Source organism: Colletotrichum godetiae (genome assembly GCF_030913485.1).
Source record: "Colletotrichum godetiae strain CBS 193.32 chromosome Unknown BDP55scaffold_23, whole genome shotgun sequence".
NCBI classification, from domain to species: Eukaryota; Fungi; Ascomycota; class Sordariomycetes; order Glomerellales; family Glomerellaceae; genus Colletotrichum; species Colletotrichum godetiae.
In genome coordinates, this window is record NW_026851271.1 from 621,688 (window position 1) to 640,300 (window position 18,613).

The window sequence follows — 18,613 nt, forward strand, 5'->3', positions numbered from 1 at the left end:
CCCTCTCAGTGTTCTCTCGGGCGACAAAGCCGACTTTCCAATGGAGAGTTTGCTGGATTGTAGCTTGACCGGAACGATTCAAAGAGCTTCCCGACCCCTCATGGCACCCTCTTCGACCGTCCCCACATCCATCACGCCCCCATGACCAACGCGCTCTTCCCTTCGTGGCTAATATGGAGCGTCGCCTCCGAGATGACTTACACTCCGTTACATTCAACCCGCGCTTTGCCCACACCTTGGTTGGCGGACTTTCCTCCTCGACGCCTTTGAATATCGACGACAGCCGTAGCTTGTTGCACCGCCAATTACTGATGGCTCCATGCCCAGCTTTAGGGGCATGCTCAGCATGCCGTCAACCATGCGATTTCATGGTTCGAGGCCCGTACTTCGGATGTCTCTTCCATAACCCCATAGACCCATGGTAGCGATGGCTCCCTCGGCTCGCTCTACTTCCTCGACGCTTTTCTCAAAGGAGTAATCAAGCTCAAGATGCCGTACCTTCGCTCCGAGATCGTGGGGCAATGTTCCTCTCCCGCCGGCAGCCCAGAATAAGCCCAGGAGACGTCCATCCCGCCGTTCCGAAAGGCCAAGCGGTGAGTTCAAGAGATCTGAGTCCTTAACTGTGGTTGGGAACATGATAAAAGGACCAGCTCCCAGGTTGTGTACATGGCAAGTTCTTGATTTGCAACCCACGGACACCACCCTCTCTAGAGTCAAGCTATCATCACCCAGAACCGAAGCAACAATGGCTGCTCGCGCTCTTCTCACCGCGGCCCTCTTGGGTACTGCTGCTCTTGCTGTTCCGATCGAGGAGAGGCAGTCTTGCGGCGCCGTATGGTAAGTAGAATACGAATTTCAGACGAGGAGAGAACCTGACTGGTGGCTAGGGCACAATGTGGTGGCCAAGGCTTCACCGGCCCTACATGCTGTGCTTCTGGCAGCACTTGCGTCGTCAACAATGCCTACTACAGCCAATGCTTGCCCGGTAGTGCCTTGTCTTCGAGCTCTGCCGCCGCTTCGTCGACTGCCCGCTCCAGCTCTTCTGCGGTCGTCAGCACTTCCCGAGCCTCGACAACCGCCGGGGCCGGCACCACCACCACAAGTGCCGGAACTGCCACCACCAGCGCTCCCGCAGTCACCGGCGGTGCGACCTACACGGGCAACCCTTTTGCCGGCGTCAACCTTTGGGCCAACTCATACTATGCTTCAGAGATTACGACTTTGGCTATCCCGTCCCTGAGTCCTGCTCTGCAGACTGCGGCTGCTGCCGTTGCCAAGGTCCCTACCTTCATGTGGATGTGAGCTATATATATGAAAGACGCCGCTATTGGAGTCCTGATTGTGCTGACAGCATCCAGGGACACTCGCGCCAAGATTCCCTTGGTTGACTCTACGCTGGCCGATATTCGCAAGGCCAATGCAGCTGGCGGCAACTACGCTGGCCAGTTCGTCGTATATGATCTTCCCGACCGCGACTGCGCTGCTGCTGCCTCCAACGGCGAGTACGCTATCGCTGACGGTGGTGTTGCCAAATACAAGGAGTACATTGACGCTATCCGCACCATGATTCTCAAGTACTCTGACATTCGCATCCTCCTTGTGATCGGTCAGTACCTCATCTTACATCCGTCGATGTCGACGAGTCCTAACTTTCCAATCCAGAGCCCGATTCCCTCGCCAACTTGGTCACCAACCTCAACGTTGCCAAGTGCTCCGGTGCCCAGGCCGCCTACCTTGAGTGCACCAACTATGCTGTCACCCAACTCAACCTGCCCAACGTCGCCATGTACCTTGATGGCGGCCACGCGGGCTGGTTAGGAGTAAGTTTTGGTCGCACCACACACCACACACCACACCCCATACATGTTCCTATGGTCTGACATACTTCTCCAGTGGGCTGCAAACTTGGGACCCGCCGCCAACATGTATGCCAAGGTATACAAGGACGCCGGCAGCCCCAAGGCTCTCCGCGGAATCGTGACCAATGTAGCCAACTACAACGCCTGGAGCGTCAGCTCCCCGCCTTCCTATACTTCAGGTACATAATTCCCATCCAGTGGTCCAAGGGTTCTATACCTAACCCGTCTAGGCAACTCCAACTATGACGAGAAGCACTACGTCGAAGCCCTTCAGCCTCTTCTCGCCGCTCAGGGCTGGAACGCTCAGTTCATCGTTGACCAAGGCCGCTCCGGTAAGCAGCCTACTGGCCAGTTGGCCTGGGGTGACTGGTGCAATGCCATCGGCACCGGCTTTGGTCTTCGTCCATCCACCAACACGGGCTCGTCGCTTGTCGATGCCTTTGTCTGGGTGAAGCCTGGTGGGGAGAGTGACGGTACTTCCCTCTCTACCGCCACCCGCTATGACTACAACTGCGGCAAGGAGGACGCTCTGAAGCCCGCCCCTGAGGCCGGAACTTGGTTCCAGGCCTACTTCGAGCAGCTCCTGGTAAACGCCAACCCAGCTTTTTAAGTACTGTTGTGTTTTTTCTGCAGATATGGCTCAAAGTTGAAGACGTCACATTCACATTATCTTCCTGTAAATATTCTACCTACCTTGAAGCCGAGTTGTATATAAACTATCGCATCCACTTGCCTCTCCTGCTCCGTGCTGCTCGGATAGTTCATCTCGAACCCGGAGGGCCTTGGTTTACCAAAAGAAACGAAAAACGGGAGGAACAAAGTATCGCAACGCGGCACGGGTGTCTTCTAGGCCGTCCGGTTCCCAGGCTCTAGGACCAGGACGGAACCCTGGGGACCCAATCCGATCACAAACTCAGTTAGTAAAGTGGTATATAATGAGGCAGACGTCGCTCGGAAGAGCCCGCGCCCGCTTGCTTCTCTTCGTTTCTCTTCTCCTTCTTTTCTGACTTCTCGATGCGACTACTTGCCCCTAGACTTCTCCCCAACCCTCGATTTGGCAGGCCGTCAAGCCTATAGAGATGTGGATAGCCCTTCTGCTCGCCCTCTTCTCTACACTTACACTTATTTTCATGTTTCATCGCATTATTTGGCCTCATAAGGCCCTCCGCAAGCGACGCAAGGAGAAGGAATTTGCAACGAAGGGAAAAGTTCAGATAGCCCGTCCACCGGGCGACGCGAACGTACCCGATAATCCGGCCTCATCTTCCAAGGCCGAAAAGCGAACCATACGGTCTAGGATCGCAAAGATAATGAAGATTAAGGCGAATGGAAAGGGTAAGAGCAGCGGGATGCCGTTGAATCCTCGCTCCCCTGTCTTCCAGCCATTGGCGCAGCCACAGCACGCAACACCGTCGTCCTCCAGCGCAGATATTAGGCCTTTATGGCTAAGTCATGAGGGAGATGCAGGATTAGCATACAACGACCTAGACTCTGCCCGTTCACCGGTCACGTCAGTGGATGGAAACGCCGTCTCGGGGTCTTTGAACACACAATTGTGGCAAGCCCCAGACCATCATATCAATAACAGAACGCCGACTGCATGGGTAGCATCTCGGCCTTACGATCTTACCACCGTCCAGACATTCCATCCCATATCGAAGCTGCTAACTTACCATCACAGCCTCGTTCTGGGCCGTTCTCAAAGGCCGTTACCAACACCACTATTCCCTCCGTACGTGCCGTCAATGTTTGCCCTCAACTAATAACTTTCAAAAAGCTCATAGCCAAGTCAGCCTCAGACCTTCCGAAGATTACCAGCAAAGCGCCTCGATGATCCAGGAATTTTCGTCTCCGAATCCGTCGTGCCAGGAAGAGGAAGAAGTTCTTCGCCGCTTCATCAGATCTGCGACGGCCCGCTCATGTCCGAATTGCAAACGTGGCGTCGACATTGGGAGCAGCACCATCTTCCAACACGCCGGGGAAATTCTTCGAGGTTCGTTCCACAGGTGTCTCATGGTTGCCCTATAGACCTCTCCACCGCCCATAACTAACAATCTTGACTCTCAGATCGAAAGTCTATCGCACAGGGCAGTCACTATGTGAAGTGTTTTTGTGGGACATCTTACTGTATGACATGCTCCAGAATGGGAGACAGTTTGAAGACACCTTTCGCCCGTTCCAAGTCAACCAAATGGTGCTGCCCCGAGGGTCGACTCTTCCACATCTTTGTCCTCTTTTGCGGCCCGATCGCCCACGATGCAAACCCGCAGGTCTCCATCTTTCAAGACTCACAAGTGGAGGCGATTGAGAAGTCCCCAAAAGCCGAGAGAAGGTCCGAGTCGAAGTTCAAGGCCTTCTTCAAAAGCAGCGATGACGACGGCACATCCAAAGGTACGGGCTACGCGACGGGCGAGGTCTATGGAAAGAGAGAGGAGCCGAATGAGGTTGTCCGTAATCGTCGTGAGAAGCTCGAGAATAGCATGAAACTTTTACCCAGGCTCCTCGCCGCACTCTCGATAGCATGGCCTTCAACTTCCATGGCTCACCAGTTCGATCGCAACCCCCACCCGTTGTTGATGGTCATGGCTCGCCGAAGCCCACTGATGGTGAGGATGGCCGAGCTTCTCCGAGACGATAGCATGGAACAGATCATGCAACAAGGACTCCCGTATCAAGCCCTGTTCGACTTTCTCCATGTGATCTCAGCACATCCCTCCACGGCTTCGCTGGTCTGTGATGTTCGAATTAACTATCACCTCGCACACACTTTATTGCCAGTCTGCTTCGGGGATCGCCCTCTTCCGGTGCCAGATAGATCTTCAAGCTCCAGTGACAAGGTGAAGGGAAAGAGGAAAGCGGAGGAGCTGTGCGAGAAGCAGGAGCAGCCTCAAGAAACGCTCAAGTCGTTGGTAAGCCTACTCTCTGCCTTGAGACTCCAGGCGGAATCGGTGAAGCGACTCTACAAACCCGTTTTCGGGAGCCTTTCGCAGACGATACTCATGTGCGACCGTATCTGCGATACTTATCAGCAACTCGAAGAAGATCATTCGAAAAAGTTCAAGACGGAAGTGACTATTGACGAAGGAAGCACTTCTGCCTCTCTGACCCATTCACTATACACTGCTTCGTCGTCAGCAGGACCACCTACCATCCCTGACGACAAGCGAGAAAAACTCGCAGCCGCCCGGCAATGGCTCAGCGAGAATAAGCTACAGGGTATGGAGTCAGAAAGCTGGCTGAGTGACTATAAAATTGCCCTTCCAGTCTCGGAAGCCACCGCCCACGGCCGTATGAAGAAGCTCGTCATGGAGCTCTCCATGCTGCGAACTACACTCCCCGACGGCATCTTTGTTCGCTATGATGGCACGCGGTTGGACGCCATGAAGGTCCTCATCGTCGGACCCGAAGACACGCCCTACGAGAATGGACTCTTCGAATTTGACCTATTCTGCCCTCTCGATTATCCGGCGAGGCCACCAAAGATGGTTTTTAGAACGACGTACAGTCGTCGAGAGTTCAACCCGAACCTGTACCCCAGTGGCAGAGGTACGGGAGCTCCCTTGATTACCCACCCGTACCGTCATGAATCATCGCTAACTTTTGCTAATAGTCTGTTTCTCCCTCCTCGGTACCTGGGAAGGCAGCGCCACTGAAATCTGGGACCCAAAAAAGTCCACCCTCCTTCAACTCCTTGTTTCCGTTCAAGCCATGATTTTTAACCCGGACCCGGTATGGAACGAACCTAATCAGACATTCTCACCAACAGCCTCACTGGTGTACAAGACGGAGATGCGCGCCGATACCCTCGTCTTCGCTATGAGCCACTGGCTCCATCTGCGCAAAAACGCCAAGCCGGTCGAGTATAATCCTTGGTTCGAGGTCGTGTCCCGCCACTTTGAGGTGAACTGGCGACGAATTCTTGAGACGGCTGAGATTTGGGCCGCGGAAGATCCCGGGAGTCAAAGCAAAGCCGAGAATGAGTTGGGTATGTTCATGAGAGGTAGACACTCCAAGGAGAGGTTCCCCTGTGGGATCCGTACGCTAAAGGGGCATTTTGCCGAGTGGGCTACGTCCAAAGAGGAGCTGGCCCTCGTGAAGCTTGGTCCTGAAGAGGAAGCTGGGACGACGTATACGCCCGTGGAGAGTCGGCCGAATGTAGACTCTGATGTGTCCGACTTGTCTGACGAGCACGACGAAGACGAGGAGGACGACAAAGACTATGGTTATGATGGTGATGAAGGGGATGATGGGGACGACGTGAACGACGTGGACGACGTGGACGACGTGGACGACGACTTCGATGGAAATGATAATCTACCACCAACCAATGGCACACCCTATGTACCGGCACCGCCGCCTTAGTATCACCTGAGCTCTCTTGATTTTCTTTGAATTCGTTCAATAGTTGCGGCTGGTTTTTGCGTTTTGTCTCCCATTCTATTAGTTAAGTGAGCGTCGGTGTTTTGATGGCAATGAGGAGAGGTTGAACGTTGGTTAGTAATGATGGATGTGGAGACAAGGTTAAGTTCGTTACCAGCTAGTAATCCGAGGGAGTCGATAGAAAAATAGTCAGACTCAGGCTCTCTCTATTTCCTAGTATTTGTCTCGTCAAGCACCACCATGTGAGTCACCCGTTATTTTTCTAGATGTTCAAAGGAGCGCGGATCAATGACTAGATGCGCCTGACGAGTTGTTCGGTGATGCTGCGTTCTTCGCAAGGGAAGGTAGCAAAGACGGAACAAAGTATCGGCTTGTGTCAGTATCAAGATCTGTAAACCACCCCGTCAACCTCTGATCAAGCTAGTCCCTGCCTTAAAGCTCGCGAATACATCTACGGAGTACACCATGGCGGCAGACTTCACAATTACCCTGTGGCAAACCGCCGGTAAGCCAGGGCGCATCCAGGTGCTGCTTGGTCCATGCGCAAGCTTACCGCGGGGGTTTTTGATGACGAGCTGGCACCACCAGATATTGATAGGCACGGCATCGTGAACCGCGCTTTCGAATCACTGCTGCCGCCCGAAACTTGAGAAACTTGACAGCAGTTTACTGACAATCTGTGGTTTATCAGACTCGAGCGATTCGTGGGAAGTACCATGGGGCATGCGTGGATTGCTGGCTGACCGCCCTTCGTCACGACTCAGTTCACTCGATCAAGATGGCTAGCGAGGTGCGTCTCAGTGCCGGTGACCATGTCGACGAGATAAGTACGGATAACAAGGCCTGAAATAATCAGATTGAGGGATAAACTCAAATAGGTTGTAAGCACCCAAGCGAATCTGTTTCGAAATGACAACAGACTTGTTGATGCCCACCACACACGACGCAGCGTCGCACGCAAACACGGCTGACTTGCGGCTGGAGACGTTAGCTGCGGGGGTCCATCGAGGTCAGTGTCTGTGTCCTCGAAGCGATGATACCTACGCCTCAAAGTGCGGCACTTGTCAAGGAGGCGATGGTTTGCGTTTACTATCCGTATCAGGGGTGGGAGTTGTACCTCGGTGCTTAGTCGATGGCGGGCATAGTAACACGTAGCTTATTGTAGGCTCTATGAATCCTGTCAAGGTTTAAATCCATAAGCAAAGGCCCCGTCGTCTCTCGATACTGCTCACCGACCCAAGCTTCATCCCGAACAAGCGTTGACAGTGGATAAGGCTCCCAAGATTCTGTAACCAGGCTGCGGGATACCACGTGGAGGAGGGGACTCGGACCGCTTGAGTGGGTGGCCGTTTGTCCCAGCTTCCCAACCCTTACGGTGTTGGTGGTCACCCCAGTCGGATATTTGGGGCAATTTGAAGTTCTAGCTAGTGATGCCATGACTCGAGCCTCTTGTGATCGCTCTGGACCCGGTGGGCAAGCCGGATGCATGCAACCTACTTCATGCTCCGTACCAAATTGAAGAACCACAAAGCTTCGCATACGCTATAAGCACGGAGTCAAATGTGTGCCATGGGGCGGGATTGTCCGAAAACGAGCATGACTGGAACCAACATGCCTAGTGAAACCCGACGATGGAAACCTTCAATCATACAGGCCGGTCTGGCAGATTGTGATGTCCGAGATAGCTCTACGGCCGAATGATGGTGGATCGAGGATTAATTGATCGGGGGGAGGCTCCCAGAGGCCAATCTTGAACCAACCCAGGGCCTGAATCATGAAAAGTTTCTTGGGTGACTTTCGCGATTCGTTGGAAACATATTCATTGATGAAGCTTCAGAAGGACCAAGATATTGCAAAGTTAAATTCTCCACGGCAGGCAATAGTCGACCATGGCAGCGATATGGTTGGCCGTATTGTCGATGGGAACGTGTCGTCCGTTGAAGATCCATGTGGTCCACGAGTTCCAGGTGAAGTTTAGCGGCCAGGTATGGATGTGTCTGCCACGTGCGGTGCATGCAGTAGCAAGGTACAAGTCGATGGAGGAAGGGGATGAGGGGAAACATCCAATGGCGTGTTTGGTCAGGCCAGAGTCACATCGAAAGTGGTCTGAGGAGTTGAGTCTAGTGGTGATGATGGCGCGAGAAGGTGGCCAACATGAAGACGATAGCCCGTCTGAATCTCTGAGACGAGCCTCGTGTGCGTACATCTCAGACAATGATTGCCATTCCCGGGCCAGTACTCCGTAGACTGGTCGAGAAGCACGAGGGCATCGCAGAGAACTGCCGGAGGTGGCTGGTCTCGCAAGATGCCGATCGACAGGATTCAAGTCTAACAAGAGTAATCGCCATTATTTGACCGTTTTCAATCAGGCCTTATGGTCGTGGAGCTCGTCGGTCCCGAAGCCAAGCCATCATGAGCGCCATATTCAAGTTAGAGACCCCGCTTGTGAGGAGCTAAGCTTGGTGCCCGAAGGCGCTGACGTTGGCGGCACTAATCCGGTGTCACGCTGGCTACTGCTTGGATATTGCGATTGGGAAGTTGTCGCCCCCCAAGGCCCAAGAAGAATACATATGACTTTGACGGGGGTTCTCAGGGTCTTTGGGCCTGTCCGGGCCAAGAGGATCGGCAGTGAGTTCAAACACGAAGGTGGACGAGGGTGAGGAGGACTAGGCCACATCGAAAAACAACCGCAACATCAAAAGCCACCGGCTGTTTGACAGTGGCCGACACAAGACAGGCTAGCTGGTGGTTGGCTGAGCCTGCACGTACGGCCGGCGGTGTCAGTCAGTGGGCGTCAATTCGTACGATAGCGCTGGTAGCTCGAAGCCAATCTCTCGCAATTTAAGTCAAGGTCCAGTTTTCTGGTGAGAGAGCTGTTACTTGGGGTTTGTCACTAGACGGATGCGATGCCGAGTTCGTGTCCCAAGGACTCTGCCTGTGGGCCACTAGGGGCGCGATTCGAGAGGGAGGCCCGAACTCAATCGATGTAAGCGACACGTGGAATTGGCGATGCGTTCCTGGACAAGTGCCTTTGAGGTGCCTAATGGTGAGGTCAAGTGGGTATGAGGCCGACTGGGTAGAAGAGTCGGAGTCTGCAAAATGCGGGATCGAATTGCCTGTTGTAGGTTTAATGGTTGTTCGAAGCGGCTCTCGGGCCTCCTGGAATGGTCGGAACTCGATGCTGCTCACAATGCGAAAAGAGGATGGGACGGACGGTGATTTTGTTATTGTGAGTGTCCACGCTTATACAGCGACTGTTAGACGCGTGGTGATCGGCTCGCGCGGGCAGCGTTTTGCCGTTTGGTTTCTCATTCGGAATCGGAGTCACGATCCCTGTGCTTCGGGCTGTCCTGGGCAGCGCCTTTACTGCGTACACGGCAAGTCTCCCTGTGCACCGGTGTACTCTTACTCGGTATCCCTGTGGGGACTCTATGGCTTCCAGGACGAGACTCGACCGCTGGGCAGCGGGCTGCTTACAGACAGAGGGGGCGAATGTCGGCAAGTCGGGTAGAGCGGTGGTTTGATAAAGAAGGGGACGCGTTGAAGGTTGAAGAATTGAAGGCGGCGAGGGCGGCTGGTTTTGGCAAGCGAGTTGACTGCATTCTGTCGAGGTTTCTTTGATTAGCACACATGTTTCTTCAGCTGTCGGACTGCAGGTCGACGCATGCGGTCGAAAAGAGAGGAGCCTGAGGAGGACTGGTCAGTGGTGGACGGCGGACGCAGGCTGATGGTGGCCAGGGACGGAGGCGACGACAAGGCGAGGCCAAGGATCCAGACAATGGGCGATTTTTCTTCGGAATAATGCAGAATAGGACAGGGGATGCCCTGAACAGTCTGTGCCGTGCCGGTGCCAGGTAGGCCCTGAAGGGAAGCGGAATGTTTCTGCACGGCATGGCCCATGGAATGTGGGATTGAGATGCGGCCGATGCTGTCTGGTGTAATTCAAGGTTTGTGGGAGAGACGGAAGAAACAAGACACCCGATGTGCACACTTCAGAGGGAAGGGGATAGAAGGGACGGGAACATTACGGATAGCTGGTGTAAGTATCCGTACCATCGGAGACGGGAGAGGAAAGTGGCAGGCGGGAAAATCTGGAAAATGCAACATTTTAGGTTGAAGTTGGTGTGTCATGATGAGGGAAGGAACCCGGTCTGGCCCTGCCATGGTTTATCTCATGTCATTCATTGTTCGTGTTATCTGTGAGATTGAGGGTGGGATCAAGAATGAGACTGAGAGTGAGATGAGACACGCCCCAACTGCTCTCTGTACAACCACACGAACAATTGAAAAAGATGCAATGAGTTAATCCATCAACCTATCCACATCTGTACTTGTATCTGTCTGTACAGATATTATTTGACTCCTTTGCAGAGGTTTACATTAGCAAAGCACCGAGCTATTCGCAAGCCTAACCGAGCAGGCCGATTTCGGTATGATGGGAACATGACACTCTTTGATAAGTGTTGTGTTATGCACAGCTCAGGATCTCTGACTCTTCTGCGGCCCGTGTAGACAGGATTCGGAAGATGCCATGATGGGAAGCCCCTGAGGGCATCTTGAGAGACAGAGTCGATAGGAATACATTAGATAGAGACGAGGTATCTGATAGCAGCTGAGTCCCGCAAAGGAAGTATGACCGATGCTGCAGCGCTAATTGTGATGTGATTCGTTTCGAGACGGTACTCTCAAATTTATCTGTATTCAGCGTTCGTACCCAAATCTGCACCTCATCAAGTTCATCACCCATCTCTCTTGCAGTCGCGGTGCACGTCTCACGTTGTTGATCGGGCAAAACGGCCATGAAAGACATGGATTGGCCCTGCTGTCAGGCTCAGTCAAATGTGGTGCGTGCGGCATGCCTCATCACCCTCGCCGTGCCTGAGTGGGGGATTGCATGACAGAAGACAATGTTCATTCGTTGGTGTTGGTTCAACCCCTGTCCCTTCTTCCCCTCCTGATCCCTGTTCTGCACATGGCTACTTCCTCCTTTCTGCTTAGCCTATCTCAAGTGACAGTAGCGCAGGTGCGTCCTGCTGCAGGTGCAAGACAGAAGTCCAGCGTTCTTTCCTCCAGTATCCGTACGAATACCTTTTTTAGTTCAGGGCAGTCACCAGTGTCATTCTCCTTCCCGTTGATCGTGACTTCCGCAACCTCCTTCCTGCCGTGCTTTCTACCTAATCGCTTTGGGATCAATGAGCCCCCTTCTCAAATGGGCCCTGCCTCTCTCTTTTGGCCCCTTTCCATACCAGGTACTTGTGTCATGTATTGTCTCCGTGCCTGCCTCTATCATCTTGACATCTGACGATCGTCACCTCGAATCATTACACACCTCATCAGGTACCTGAAGGGAAAGTGCTGAGAGTACGTACTTGTTGTGCCGTGCCTTCCATGTCCCGGGCACTGAACAGTCCAGTTGGGAGAGAAAGAGGTAGGTACTCCTGTCAGGTACCTACCAATGGGTCAGTCAGGTACTGAGAGGCAAGGAGAGAATGTGTGCCTGGCCTGGCTAGCCCGCCTGCTCGCCTGCCCGCCTTCTCCAGGTGGCCTTGCTTAGCGCGTCCCAGGCTCCGTCCACTCCCGGCCTCCGTTCTTCAGTCCAGTCCCAAACTCCCAGGTCAGGCAGGAGGGAGCACTCCAGTCTCCAGGAGACGGGAAGACGTGGCGGACTGGAAAAGGGTGAAGGGCAGCAAGAAAAAGGCAGGCGCGGATCCACAGCAGTGTGCCTGCCTGATATTATTTCCATGCTCCCCTCGCTCCTGCCGCGACTCCCCAATCTGCATCTGGACCCGTCCTCCGTCCTCCGTTCTCCTCTTCGTCTTCCCGAATCCCTCCTCTCAATTAACCCACTCCTTCTCCGTCATCAATCAACCACTCGCTCCCTTTTTCTGCTTTTTTTTCTGGACCACTTCAGAGCTTCAACGTCCACGGTACTACCTCAAGGCTCAAAACCCCCGGCGCAGACCCATCGATCGTCCCCCCCCGACCGACAAGTCGCCTCCATCTCGCCTCCGTGTAGACAACTTCGCTCCTGTCGAGACACCAAACCTGCCAACCAAGGTCCAAGGACAAGCCTGCAGGTCCCTGATTTTCCGCAATCTTGCTCTCCCAGTGACCTCACAGCGTTTAATCTTTTTACGCCAACGGTCAAACCCACACGCGCCCACACGCACACCCCCGAAGCGAACGGAGAACACACCAAGGAACGACTGAAGTCGCTCACGTCCGCCTTCACCTTCACGGGTTCACGTCCACCGGAGACCGCTCCCTCCTACCGCAAAGAGCACCGTGTCCAGCAGCATATCCTGCACCTCACTGCAATCATCCCAATCTGCCAACAACCCAATCAGTGTCAATTCGCCTTCGCCCTGTTCGGCTCGCCTGCTTGCCTGGTCCGACAGTCGTGAAGCAAGCCCTGGCCTGTGGAAACTCGAACCATAGTTGAGACTGGACGGCCACATCGACACGAACCTTTTTTGCGCAGGGATCTCACCAAACCCAAAAAAAAATCAACACAATGCCTACCTCGCTCGATTCTTCTCGTCCCATCATGGCTCCCTCTGTACGTTTGTTCCTCTCCTGATGTTGCCTTTTTTCGCCCTACCTGCCCTACCTGCATCTGTCTTGCGTCTGTTCTCACCTGCTTCGCCTCGCTCGCAACCGCCCCTTTGCCCTTTTTGCACTTGGACGCCGCAAATCCCGGTCCTCCCCCCCAAGCTACCCACCTATCCGATCTTGTTTGCCTTTTGACCCATTCCTATCCAATCCTATTACTACCTATTACCTACCTCTAGCCGACCCTCTTTCTTGCTCACTTTAATCCTCCCTCTGTGCCGTCCTCTTCAAACACGATCAAAAATGACCGCCGTACTAACAGAAACCCCCCCTCAGGTGCGTACCTCTGTGCGATACAGCACGTATAGCATGGCGCCCTCATTTGCCAACACCATCCAGACAAACGATTCGGCTCACGCCGAGATCACCGACATTGCTGTCGGCCTCGACCGTATGGAGAACAAGGCCCTCAGCTCCCAAAGAGTCACTCTGAGCGAGGAGAAGAGCGCAAACTTGAGCAAGCTGGCCCTGGGTGCCAAACTGGAACGCGCGCTGGACCGGAGAATGAGCAGCCAAGATGCCGTCATGCGGCCGCGCGGCAAGACCTTGAACGAGAAGCCTGCTCAGGCCGCGTAGGAGACTGTCGAGCAACCTTTACCTCGAAAAACCGGCCGTGGCAGGCCATATTCACCGCACAACCCAAACGAACACAGCAGTCGGAACCAGACCGTCATGGGCCACCTACTACACGAACATAAGACGACAGAAATGGGATTTGAACCTGATGCTGCCCGGCTAGACACCTCGCTGTACCCGAGGACGACCCCGTCGTATAACATCGCCCACGACGAGATGAGGCAGACGATACACCTCTGGATGGACACACGCAGGGGTAATGGATATGGGATTTGGACTGAGACTTGGGAACTGGTCACCGTGGAAACAATCAAGTTGTGAAGAGTGATTTTAGTTTGTTGGGATATCCAGAGGATGGCTGGAGCGCCAACGGCGCAATGATGGCATCCCGTGCATACTGTTTAAATGGTTTATTGCGATGCTCCGGCTGCGTTACATATTTCCTACTCCGAGAGGCATTACTCGTTGAGTCTATCGCAAAGACTTGGGATCATGGCATGGGGGGTTTCCTTGAACGAAACTGGGGTGTACACGAAGTGGTACCTATGGTATACTAGAAATGCCCAATAACCCCATTCACCCCACGATGTTTCCTCGTGATATCCAGCCTGGCTTATTTGCTTTGCGCGAATGTCGCAAATGATGCCGCATTGCTAGACATGTTTGTAGTAGCTAGTAACAAACAAGCCTGTATCAAAGTCGAGGACAACTCACGCCAAGAGTGGCCACATGTGCCCAAGGATTCTTTAGCCCACCAAATCATTGCGTCTACCCGGGCTCTCCATCTCCAGGCGCGAGGCGGCTCTCTCATGGGTATTATACGCTGCCAGTAAACAGAAGCCCGAGACTGTTCAACCAGGCCCCTAGCCTCTCCCTCCCTCTCCCCCCCGTTGCAAGGCTCCATGCCCCTCTTGCCGTATGCATTTATCTGCGCATAAACGTCTTGAGTGTTTCAAGTGAAATGTCTCTTTACTTCATCGGTCCTTGTGTAGAACTTGTCCCCTTTTTTCAAAAGTCGTATGCCTTTTCAGACTTTACGCCTTCTCCAAACGGGCCTCAATCTCCTTGTACTGCGCAACAAGCTCGCCCTCCTCGCCCTCGTACTCGAGAGCCTTGCCAACCCACTCCCTCGCCTCCTCCAACCTACCCATCTCCATCAGACACCTTCCACGGCGCCACCACGCCTTTGCGTTGCCGACCTTACGCGCCTCGACGCTGGCCTCGGCGTCGACGGAGCCCTCGGCCCACTGCTGCAGCGCCATGTGCGCCTGCGCCCTGTTGGCGTACAAACCTGAGACTTCCTCGCGGACGAGCTGGGAGGGTTCCCAGAGCGGGCGGGTGAGGGCCATTTGCAGACCCAAGGTATAGAACTTGATGGCGTCGCCGTACTTTTTCTTGTGGAACTCTGCGTTGCCGCTGTCGCGGAGCTTGGCGACCTGGGCGGAGCGTTTGGGGTTCACGGGCATGGGCGGCGGGGGCACGCCGTGCTGGGTTGTTGTGTCGGAGATGAGGGAGCGGTGGAGGGCGTTTAGTTGGGAGAGCTCGGCGGCGAGGGCGCGCGAGGACGAGGTTGAGGAGAGGGATTTGGATTGGGGGTCTAGTTGGAGGGGGAGGAGGTCGAAGTGCGTGAGGTCTGTCATGTTGGGCGGTGGGTTGTTTGTGGGTGTGACAATGTGTGGTTTGTTTGGTGCGAGTCGCAAGGTCGCGAGGCCGTCAGTTGTGCCTTTAGTACTAGGAGTATTCGAGTAGTCGCGTCCGGGTATCTTAAGTCGTAAAGAGTGAAGAGTACGAAGAGGACTGCGATCGTGGGCAAGGAGTGGTCGCGGTGGTTGCTTCGAGGGGGTGGTTTATTGCCAGCTGTCGATCCGGGGTCGAGGTGGCCGGCCGACCTTTTGTGACATTTAGAGGACACTTCTCTGGAGGTCCTCCTTATCGGGTCCGGGCGCGCCATCACGTGCTGATAGCTTGGATCAAGGTGAGGCGGGCCTACCTTGGTGACCGAAGCCCCATCTTCTTCACCTCGCTCACCTCTTGGCCGTTAGTAATAATGACACCGAGGCTTGACTTTCCATTCCTTTTGGTTGAGGGAACAGTCTTTCATTTCGTTCTTGGGTCTATCTTACGTTTGAGGTCGATTTTGAGTGTCTTTCTTGGCAAATCACAGTTGTGGCTAGTCTGGGTTCTACCCTAGCCCGAGAGTTCTGAGTTACTCGGGGAGCTTTGCGGTCATCTCCGTTCTGCCTGGAAGCATTTGCAAAAGTTTTTTTCTTTTCTCTTGTTGGGTATCTCTAATGTTGAATGAAACCAATTAACCTTTCATGTTGAAAGAAAGTTGGCGATGATGGTTCCAGCTGGATCCAAGTTCATCAGCTTTCCCCCTGTTCCCTCCCCTTTAGCCCGGGCGTCAAGGTCGGCTATTTCCATACCTTTCCCTGGTCACCTGTTACAACGACCTCATATTAGTCGTAGTAAGACTTGTTCAGGCCCTTCTCAACCGCGGCAATCTGCAACGCCAGCGGCAAGGAGAACTGTCGACACATCATGAAGCTGCCGGTCATGTACCAGAACCCAGGCACTCCCGTGGCTCGCCACCACTAAGCAACAGTCAGCATGAATCCGTTAAACACCTAGATCATCAGACTTACTCCTGAGCGTTCCTGTTCAGCATCCAAGTTCGCGAATCCGTCCAGCCTGTTGACAACATCCGACCCAAGCAGTTTTTCAACTGTGGTGATGTTCTGCTCGAAACCCGTCGCGAGCACCACCACATCCGCCTCCAACTTTGTACCATTCTTCAACACCAGGCCATCCGCTTGGAACTCCCTGACGCCCTCTTCACACCTCTGGACCCGGATCTTGCCGTCAATGATCATCTGGTTCGCCCCCTGATCAATGTAATACTGCCCGCCTTTGATGAGCTGATAATCTGCCAACCCATACCCGTCTTCGCCTTCCTTGATCTCCAGTCCAGCCTTCTTAAGCCCGACATGCACTGTCTTGTCGTTCTTGGCCATCGCCTGCGTCAATCCGATGCTCATTCTTCGGATCAGTGCGAGCGGTATCGCGTTGCCCACAATGTCTGCTTCCTCGGTGCTGAGGCCTGGAATCGTCCAGAGTGAGAGCATAAAGTTCTCCCACGACTCACGCGAGATGGAGAAGATTGGATGCCGCTGCACCATCGTCACCTCCTTGGCCCCGTGCGTCACAAAGTCAGCCGAGATATCGTGGCCGCTCGTGGCACAGCCAATGACGACAACTTTCTTGTTGGTCACGTCAGGGATCTCGGCGGCCGTCTTGTGGTATTTCGAGTGGTACATTTGTCCCTTGAAGGACTCTTGCCCAGGGAACGGGGGGATCCTGGGCTGGTCGCCGTAGACCCCCGTGGCCAGGACCACATGACGCGCAAAGAACGTCCGCGTTCCCTCTGGCGTGCGGATCTCGACATGGTATCTCTTCTTCTTCTCATCGTACGTAGCCATCGTAACCTCCGTGTTGAAGGCGATGTCAAGCCCCATGAGCTGGCCGTAGTGCTCCATGAACTCGGCAACCTTGTCGCCAGTCAGGAAGCGCGGCCAGGTCTCGGGGATCTTCATGAACGCCCAGTGATCGGTGTAGGTCGGTGTGTGCAGGGTCACAGTCTGGTATCGTTCTCGCCATGAGTCGCCGAGGCGTGCGCTGCGTTCTACGAGACGGGTTTTGATGCCCATGTGCTGGAGGCGAGCGCCGAGCATTAAGCCGGCCTGGGCTGTTTGGTGTGTCCTGGGTTAGCGAAAGGAAAGGGAAATACAACGACGAGCCGAGTATGATGACTGACCTGCGCCGACAATGAGAACCTGCAAATCTTCCTCAGGCTCTTCGTGTGCGTGTCCATTGATGCCGTTGACTCCATTGACACCATTAGTGACGGGCGTCTTTGGTGTCTGAACTGAGCCCGCATGGCGCTCCTCGACTTCGTTCTGATAATCAAGCTTCTCGAGCTGCGTGAAGACAGTCCACGCCTTCCACTCGTCTTTACCAGTGTTACCAAGCTTCAGCAACCCCTTTCCTTCGCCGTGCGGTGTCTTGAAGGTGAACCCGGTCTGGATCCAGACCATGCCGTCAAAGTCGAGAAGCAACGGCTTCAGCCCGCCGATCTTGTTGGTCTGTAGCTCGGAGAGACCATGATCCGCTGAATTCAGGTACTTTCTGATGTTTTCTTGACCTTGTTTGCAGGTGAAATCCCATGAAAGGCCTACGATGTCTCTCCACCAGCAGTTGTCGATGAACAGACCCGAGATGTCACCGAAAGACTTTTCAGCGAAACGACTTTCGAGATCAGAGAGCCATTGACTCGAGATCTTCTCAACGTCAACGTCTTCTTTCTTGACGCCTTCTTGCAACGTCAAAGCTGGGATTTCGGGGAGCTTGAAGCCGTCCATTGTGTGAATAAGTGTCGAATAGCGAACCTTGAGCAGCTCAGAGACTTGATTGGCATCAACGAGATCTAATCGGATGACCCAAAAAATCAAAATTGAAGACCGGAAGCTCGTGTAAGTCAGATTTGGTAGGGAAGGACAAGGGTCTGGGACCGTTTACTAGTGATCTCCCAACGTCGGGGAGATAGCGTCAGATAGCGTACCCGTCATCCGTCAATCCACTCGGCAAATTGCCATCTCGCCCACCATGACCCAAAACGTACCAGTTCTCTCCCAAGGCAACCACTCAAATCGAGATCCGAAACCATCTCGCCCTTTTTCTATTCGGACTATCTCCACGGGTGGTCGGTGGGCCCGGGCAAGGTGCCATTAAGGTTCCCCATTTCTGTAACCTTACACCATTGCCAAGAAAGCTAGTTGCTGAAGATGACCGTATGACAGGCGAATTTTGCTCTTTTTGCTGGAAGGATTGAGAGACACCGATGGATTAGATCATCTTATCTGATCATACTCCACCTTTCTATTCGCGCAGATCGGCGTGGTCATCCTAATCACGGCATGGTAAGTTGCGTTCGGCGGGGGTGGGATCAATAACTTACACAAAGTGAAACCCGCGAATGTGACCACATGCGCGGGATCGCTGTGGGATGAACTTCTTACTAAGTTCTTAGTGGGCTGGATACGAGATCTGACGAGGAAACAGCAAGGAACCTTTGTCGCTAAGGCAGCACATTAGCCAAGGTGGAAAATTGCGATGTTGCATGACGTTCA

The 18,613-nt window shown here is 53.8% G+C and overlaps 9 protein-coding genes across 9 annotated transcripts; 6 read left to right on the forward strand and 3 right to left on the reverse strand.

The window, feature by feature from the left end:
• Positions 1–745: 745 nt before the first annotated feature.
• On the forward strand, positions 746–2,469 carry BDP55DRAFT_553437 (family 6 glycosyl hydrolase; the record flags this gene model as incomplete). The annotated part of the gene is made up of 6 exons (XM_060569290.1): positions 746–837; positions 888–1,298; positions 1,359–1,606; positions 1,663–1,820; positions 1,894–2,038; positions 2,090–2,469. 6 exons carry the CDS (start codon positions 746–748, stop codon positions 2,467–2,469), a joined length of 1,434 nt encoding a protein of 477 aa, XP_060429076.1.
• Positions 2,470–2,587: 118 nt separating this feature from the next.
• Positions 2,588–3,654, forward strand: BDP55DRAFT_168143 (uncharacterized protein). Its single transcript, XM_060565736.1, has 2 exons — positions 2,588–2,775; positions 2,894–3,654. The coding sequence occupies exon 2, from the start codon at positions 2,939–2,941 to the stop codon at positions 3,620–3,622; it is 684 nt and encodes a 227-aa protein (XP_060429077.1). The 5' UTR covers positions 2,588–2,775; positions 2,894–2,938; the 3' UTR covers positions 3,623–3,654.
• On the forward strand, positions 3,376–6,472 carry BDP55DRAFT_168039 (uncharacterized protein). The gene is made up of 4 exons (XM_060565735.1): positions 3,376–3,591; positions 3,649–3,852; positions 3,927–5,405; positions 5,470–6,472. Exons 2-4 carry the CDS (start codon positions 3,690–3,692, stop codon positions 6,219–6,221), a joined length of 2,394 nt encoding a protein of 797 aa, XP_060429078.1. The 5' UTR covers positions 3,376–3,591; positions 3,649–3,689; the 3' UTR covers positions 6,222–6,472.
• A 3,341-nt stretch (positions 6,473–9,813) lies between these two features.
• BDP55DRAFT_168009 (uncharacterized protein) lies at positions 9,814–10,250 on the reverse strand. Its single transcript, XM_060565734.1, has one exon. The coding sequence runs from the start codon at positions 10,130–10,132 to the stop codon at positions 9,878–9,880; it is 255 nt and encodes an 84-aa protein (XP_060429079.1). The 5' UTR covers positions 10,133–10,250; the 3' UTR covers positions 9,814–9,877.
• An 881-nt stretch (positions 10,251–11,131) lies between these two features.
• BDP55DRAFT_665766 (uncharacterized protein) lies at positions 11,132–11,877 on the forward strand (the record flags this gene model as incomplete). The annotated part of the gene is made up of 1 exon (XM_060575062.1): positions 11,132–11,877. A coding segment is annotated over one exon (410 nt), but the record flags the coding sequence as incomplete, so codon positions are not given.
• On the forward strand, positions 11,433–12,601 carry BDP55DRAFT_168291 (uncharacterized protein). The gene is made up of 2 exons (XM_060565737.1): positions 11,433–11,698; positions 11,804–12,601. Exons 1-2 carry the CDS (start codon positions 11,628–11,630, stop codon positions 12,447–12,449), a joined length of 717 nt encoding a protein of 238 aa, XP_060429081.1. The 5' UTR covers positions 11,433–11,627; the 3' UTR covers positions 12,450–12,601.
• A 152-nt stretch (positions 12,602–12,753) lies between these two features.
• BDP55DRAFT_553462 (uncharacterized protein) lies at positions 12,754–13,427 on the forward strand (the record flags this gene model as incomplete). Its single annotated transcript, XM_060569294.1, has 2 exons — positions 12,754–12,798; positions 13,128–13,427. The coding sequence occupies 2 exons, from the start codon at positions 12,754–12,756 to the stop codon at positions 13,425–13,427; spliced, it is 345 nt and encodes a 114-aa protein (XP_060429082.1).
• Positions 13,428–14,461: 1,034 nt separating this feature from the next.
• BDP55DRAFT_694422 (tetratricopeptide) lies at positions 14,462–15,067 on the reverse strand (the record flags this gene model as incomplete). The annotated part of the gene is made up of 1 exon (XM_060577355.1): positions 14,462–15,067. One exon carries the CDS (start codon positions 15,065–15,067, stop codon positions 14,462–14,464), a length of 606 nt encoding a protein of 201 aa, XP_060429083.1.
• An 819-nt stretch (positions 15,068–15,886) lies between these two features.
• BDP55DRAFT_694423 (flavin-containing monooxygenase) lies at positions 15,887–17,521 on the reverse strand (the record flags this gene model as incomplete). Its single annotated transcript, XM_060577356.1, has 3 exons — positions 15,887–16,021; positions 16,073–17,172; positions 17,242–17,521. 3 exons carry the CDS (start codon positions 17,519–17,521, stop codon positions 15,887–15,889), a joined length of 1,515 nt encoding a protein of 504 aa, XP_060429084.1.
• Positions 17,522–18,613: the final 1,092 nt, after the last annotated feature.